At 45.3% G+C, this 6,404-nt stretch overlaps 1 protein-coding gene across 1 annotated transcript; it reads right to left on the bottom strand.

The window, feature by feature from the left end:
* Positions 1-1,994: 1,994 nt before the first annotated feature.
* Positions 1,995-5,971, bottom strand: LOC102169407 (disintegrin and metalloproteinase domain-containing protein 1a-like). The gene has a single exon (XM_005691554.3). It carries the CDS (start codon positions 4,419-4,421, stop codon positions 1,995-1,997), a length of 2,427 nt encoding a protein of 808 aa, XP_005691611.2. The 5' UTR covers positions 4,422-5,971.
* Positions 5,972-6,404: the final 433 nt, after the last annotated feature.

Genomic DNA, 6,404 nt, shown 5'->3' with positions numbered 1-6,404 from the left:
TCACAGGAATCTTGACCTTCTGGCGTACAACGTCTAGAGTTTGATTACCAGCAAATCTTGTGGCCTGGAAATTTACATAACTGAAGGCTTGAATTTGGATTTTGCTCTGAAGTTTGGTTTTGTTCCACCAAAAGTAATTAGCATCAGCTTCTTGAAAGCCTAAGCCAGGTCTTACGCTTCTTTTGTTTGCTTTTTTCCCTGCTCACATAGGAGTGGGCAGTTAGAAGAGGGATTCAGCAAATGTACCATCAAAAACTGATGCTCAGAAACTTTCCCAAGGCTGAGAATAGTTAACCTGTAGCAACACAGTACCTGAGAAAGGTTTCAGTTGTGCTCTGTCTAGGAACTAGCAAGGGTATCCAGTTACATTACCATCTTATTTTAGGGTTGGCTCTGGTGAAGTCATTTACTTGGTCAACATTTCTTGAGCACCTAAGGTGATCTGGGCCCTCAGAGCTGAAAAAGACATAAACCTATCACTCCATGATGGCAGAATGTAAAAAGGGAAGGGATTCTTTCATCAATAATAACTACACAGTGTGGCAAGTTCATGATAGAGATCAACATTGATTTGTAAGGCTTCTGTTTCATTGGAGTCGCTGAGAAGGAAGTCACATCCTGGGCAATTAAGGACATATCAGTTGTCTTCCCTCTCACTTTTTTTTTTTTTTTACTAAGGGAAAAGGCTCATGAAGTAGTAGAGAATGTAGACTGTCATCCTTGGGCAGAATGCAGTCCAGTTCTAGGGCAAAACTCTCTGATCTCTAGTTCTTCATGGACAAGATGGAGGTCTGATAGGGTAGATGGGATGATTAAGAATTAATGTAAAATATATAGCATGGTGTCTTGCACAGAATGGGTAATGTTATGTAATACATGCTTGGTGTTGTCTTTATACACAATTGACTCCCCTCCAAAGCTCTGTTTGTTTGGACTGTCAGTCGACAATATATTAACTTAAAAATGAAATGAGAAATGAATATAATAAGTGAAGTAGAAAAACAGATAGAAAAAAGAATAATCAATACTTCCAACTGAACTCCACACTGAACAAGATTGCCTAGGTTGCTTCCTTTCCCCCATGAACCCAGACACAGGGTGATCAGACCTCTCTGGATCAAATGTAGCTTCCTCTAAAGCAAACTGGAAGAAACAGGTAATAGGCTCCATAAAGTCCATAAAACCTGTAGTGGTACTTTATCTGAAAACAAACATTTATTTACTTTTTCATTTAAACATTTTTATTTAATAAATAAGGACGTCCCTGGTGGCTCAGATGGTAAAGTGTCTGTGTACAATGCGGGAGACCCAGGTTCAATCCCTGGGTTGGGAAGAACCCCTGGAGAAGGAAATGGCAACCCACTCCAGTACCCTTGCCTGGAAAATCGCATGGACAGAAGAACCTGGTAGGCTATACAGTACATGGGGTCGCAAAGAGACAGACAGTATATTAATGAATATACTTCTAAAAGCAAATTGGAGGAACAAATCATATAAATAACTTTCTTAACATAATTGTGAATGAGGTGAAAAAACAAAGATAGCAGTGTGTATACACACACATGCGCGCACACACACAGATAAGATCTTAGGTCAAGCAAAGTAGACAGAATACGATATTCCCTGGAAAACAGAGGAAGTCAAATTTGCCGTACTAAGAACAGATATTGATAAGAATAATCCATGAGAAAAGTGTAATTTAAATGAGTTTCATGAAATGTGAAAATGGGAAAAACTAGTAAAACATTGTCTTTTCGATAACTTTACACATGTACATATAATCAATTACTAAAATATTTTATTTCTAAACAAGAAAATCCCTCCTCCCACATTTGGACATTGTGCAGACCGTAGAGTCCCAAACAGAGCCTGAGCAACTGTCAGTGCACAGAGCGCGTTGCTCAGCTGACTTCCTTCCTGCCCAATGTATCAGGAGTTTGCTATGTTAGGACTTCTTCCTAGCAATACTCATTTTCTGCCCCTTGTTCTTCCACTTATCTGACTGCCTCCTCTATTTGAACAGCTTCTTCTTCGGGTTCTTCGAGGTCCTCTTGTGAGCACTGTGACATATCCTTTCTAGCCCCAAAACTGGCAGCAATAACTAGAGCTAAAAATATTGCTAAAAGAAAAAGGGGGACTATGTACAGTATCTTGTCAAGGCTCTGGCTTTCATCTTTATTTTCACTGTTTCGGCCAAAATTCCCAAACTCTGAAGCATGACTTTCGCTTTCTTCTTTACTTCGATTATTGTCGATGCTGTCCCTTGGTTTACCAGAGGAGCCACTGTCTACACTACCACCGTCTCCTGGATCTTTGCAGTCAGGGGGCGCATAGCCATCCTCACAATGGCAGTGCCTAAAATTGTTGCAAACTCCTTTCCCGTTACACAATTCTGTTGTCTCACAGCTGTACCCAAGTGAGGTGTGATCAGTACACAAGTGATTCATGCAGACTTTGTGTGGGGCACAGAGAGTGCCAGTGTGTGCATCTCCATCATCAGGGATATCAGCAGTGTCATAGGCATCCATGCTCCAGCACCAGTCATCGTTGTGAGCGACCTGGATCAGTGTATGATTGGGTTTGATTTGTGGCACCTCTCTTACATTTGTACATATAAGTTTCCCACAAAATATGTTATCACCTGCACACTTCAGATATGTTAACCTCGGTGAGCTGGTGGTACCACAGTTTCCAAACCGGTCCCCTCTTGTGTTCATTGAAACGTAACAGTTTTCTGGGGCGGACCTTGCAGGGGACCCGTAGATATCCATGCATTGATTGTCAGGGTTCTTACACCGACCTCCAGCACAGTAGTGAATTCTATCACACATTGTGCCATCTAGCTTATAGCTGTCTCTGGGACATTCTCCCGAGGAACCATTACAATACTCTGGGAGGTCACACTCTCCCAAAGCAGCACGGCACATGAATCCCTTGAATCTCAGGCGACATTTATCACAGCAGAGTCCATCACTACATTCTGCATGCTCTCTCAGCATACATCTGGTGTCACAGCATGGGTGCATTTCACACTTAGACCCACAGTCACACTGCTCAGGTCCTTCTACAATGCCGTCGCCACAGCGGGAAGCCCTCCGTAAGCGGCCTTTGTGCCCAGGCTTGTTAAACAGGCAGGCCCCCTTGTGTTCCCAGAGGAACTGGTGGAAGAAGTCAGAGCTGCAGTTGCTGAAGCCACTTTCTTTAGTGATGTTTTCATGCATGAGGCAGAAGGGCCTGTCTTTACAAATGCAGGCCGAATGGTCGTGCCGAATACCCAAGTTGTGTCCAAGCTCGTGGACCATGAGTGCTGCAAACAGGAGGACATCCTCGTGGTGGAAAGATTCCACGGCTGCTGCAAAATCACTGGAGCAGGCACCACTGAGAAATGCCTGCCCCGTATCCTCTTTAGGATGCTGTCCCACGATCATGTGGGCAACATCATGCTTGACACGATGGAAGAGGTTCTCTTGTCTCCAGCTGTTGAAATTCCTGAGTGCAACTTGCAGGTCCACGGGGACCTCTGTGAGGTCCCCCTCAGTCCAAATCTCCATTCCAGCCAGCACCACCTCTGTGTTTATTCCCCTTGTGAAGCTGTTGGCCAGAGCGATGATGTCCATTACTCTCTGGACTGTCTGCTTGACGTCACTGCCCCACATTTGGAACCGCTGGTTGTTGACCACGACAAACATCTCCACGTACTTGATATGTGACCACAAGTCGGATGGCACCTGCCAGCTGTGAGGCTTGCCGCTCTCCGGTCGCCGGCTGGTGGACGCCACTTGGCTGTCTTTGGACGTGACGCCACAGGAGACGCGAGCTTCGTGGGCCATGGCGTACAACACGTGTTCAAACCGTTTGGAAGAGTGCACGGGCTCAACGCCATAGGATTTTTCCTCCTTAATCAGGAGGCCCCTGAGGCCTGAACAGGTGTTGACAGAAACAAAAGAACCTGGGACTCCTTCTATGTAGCCTTCATAGTGACAGTCCTGCGAGACGGGAGGCATTTCTTGCCCCAGGATGCCATTGTGGTAGCTGAAGACCGGGAAGTTATCCACAAAATAGTCTCTCTTCACCGTCAGGTGAATCAGCTGCCTCTGGCCCTGCATAAATAGCACGTACGAGAGCTTTTCCACTTGGTCTTCCCTTCCTTCCACTGTCAGACTCTTGGGAATGACTATTTCATAGGAAGAGTGATGTAGTGAGCCCAGGTCACAGTACAGGCTTGGCAGAGAAATCAGTACCAAGAACAACAGGATCCCCAACCTGGCACATGAAAGTCCTGGCACCGGGGCCAGCCTCAAGTCCTTTGTGTGAGGAGCCCAAGTTTGAAGCGCTCTGATAGCCTCAGACATAGCCACTTGCCTTTTCCACAGAGAAGGCAGTATAGAGGCAGAGTCTGTCACAGACGCTGCCACTGACATGGCCCTAGTGAATCAGTTGATGATGCAGGGCTTGTGTCCAGCAGCAGCAGCAGCAGCTCTCCCTGACACACAGACCCTCTGTCACAGGTACTCACTTCAGATCTATGCTGGCTGCACGAAGGATGGCTCTTGCCTGCCTCTCTCAGGTCAGCCTCTGGCTGTGTCCTTTCTAGTCTTTTGGATCTGTTATGCTTCAAATAGTCTTTTCTCTGTGACTTCCCTCCACAGCCTCAACTCCAGTGCTCCTTGGTTAAGGTCTTCCTGACATTAGGAAGAGCTATAATCATGAAGACGGACTTCAGACTCTAACATGCAAGACGGTACCTTGAGAAAGGAAACAAAACCTCCATGTCTTCTTGAGTTGGACCGCATGGAACACCCCTCCCCCACTCCTCCCATCGTCCGTTGCTCAGCTGACTCCTAATGTTCTAGACCAGGAGGCTTGGACGTCTTCAGTGGGCACACTCCATTGCCCATGTCCTCTCTCCTAAGCTCTTGTTCTGTATCACATGGACATTGCAATTGGATGTAACATGGCATTATACATGCATTGCACATCAGACCAGTCTGTTAGATAAAGCCCGAGTGGTGCCTGAGTTGTGCCCCCAGATGTATACACCCCAGTGTGCTCGTCACCCGTAGGACAAATGACATTCCCTATTTTTAAAAAACATCATCAGAATTCAGCTTCTCAGTTCTGTTTATAACACAGTGTGTATTTATGACACTGAAAGTGTGTATGGGAGATGCCAACAGAGCATTCTTCCCTTTGTGCAGTTATCATGGGAACCTTGGTTGGTAAGTATCTCCAGACTATTACCATTCTTGGGCTGGACCTGGCATAGCAGTATGTTAAGACCATGCCTGTTGAAGACTAGGAGTCCTCAAGTCTCCCCTGTGTTCATACATGACTTCCATGTGTTCAGGGGCCACTTCAGTGTGTTCCTCCTTATACACTCTCCCAGGTCTAGAGAGTGCTTGTCGAAGAGGAGACGAGCAGAATCATTGAATGAATAGATAGCTCCCAGGTATGGTTGCTGTGGTGTCTCATTTGCTGTATCTTCTGTGTTCTGACTTCCCTGGTGGCTCAGACAGTAAAGCATCTGCCTATAATGCGGGAGACCTGGGTTCAATCCCTGGGTCGGGAAGACCTCCTGGAGAAGGAAATGGCAACCCACTCCAGTATTCTTGCCTGGAAAATCCCATGGATGGAGGAGCCTGGTAGGCTACAGTTCATGGGGTCGCAAAGGGTCGGACACGACTGAGTGACTTAACTTTCTGTGTTTTATTTGGCTTTGTGCCTGCCCTGAATACCTGTAATGTCTTCAGAAAAACCCACGAAAACCATGCTGGCACAGACATGATCTCAAAATGTACTTCTTTCTACATTTTGCTGTTCAGATCACTCTCCTAATTTCTTCTGGCCTCATATTTCACTGAGAAAAATGTTAATGGAAGCAATCAAAAGAATACCTCCACATATAAACACTGAGTCCAGCTGAGTCCACCACCTGTATCTAAATGTTCCCCCCACGATCGTGAATAAATTGTCCTTGCTCAAGTCTAAGACCAGTCCTTTTACTTGTGTGTGGGGTGTCCTTCCCTTTTAATTTCTCATGGACTTCACTGTTACATTTCTCCCTTCTCTCTTTTACATCTTCAGCATCTGTTTGTCCGCTGGATCCAGTCTATCTATTTGCTGTAATTTCTCACTTTTACAGAACCATCCCTCTCAGCCCACATGACCTTCCAGTCACCATCTAGTTTCTCCTTTTCTCTGTTTTACAGAGAAATTCTTTGAAAGAGTGTAGAGACATTCTCTTCCAATTTGTATCACTCCTTTCTTTTCTCAAATTTTTAAATTTTGACTCCTAACACAGTCACAAAATATGCATAAGGCATAAATGTGCTTTTCACTGAATTAGTATTAAATAAAATGGAAAAGGCAATATCTTATGATCTCACCTATCTGAGGTTCCACAA

The sequence above is a fragment of the Capra hircus genome, unplaced genomic scaffold, assembly GCF_001704415.2.
Source record: "Capra hircus breed San Clemente unplaced genomic scaffold, ASM170441v1, whole genome shotgun sequence".
Taxonomy (NCBI): Eukaryota; Metazoa; Chordata; class Mammalia; order Artiodactyla; family Bovidae; genus Capra; species Capra hircus.
Note: the sequence above shows the minus strand (reverse complement) of the source record. Positions and strands in the feature narration are given on the sequence as shown.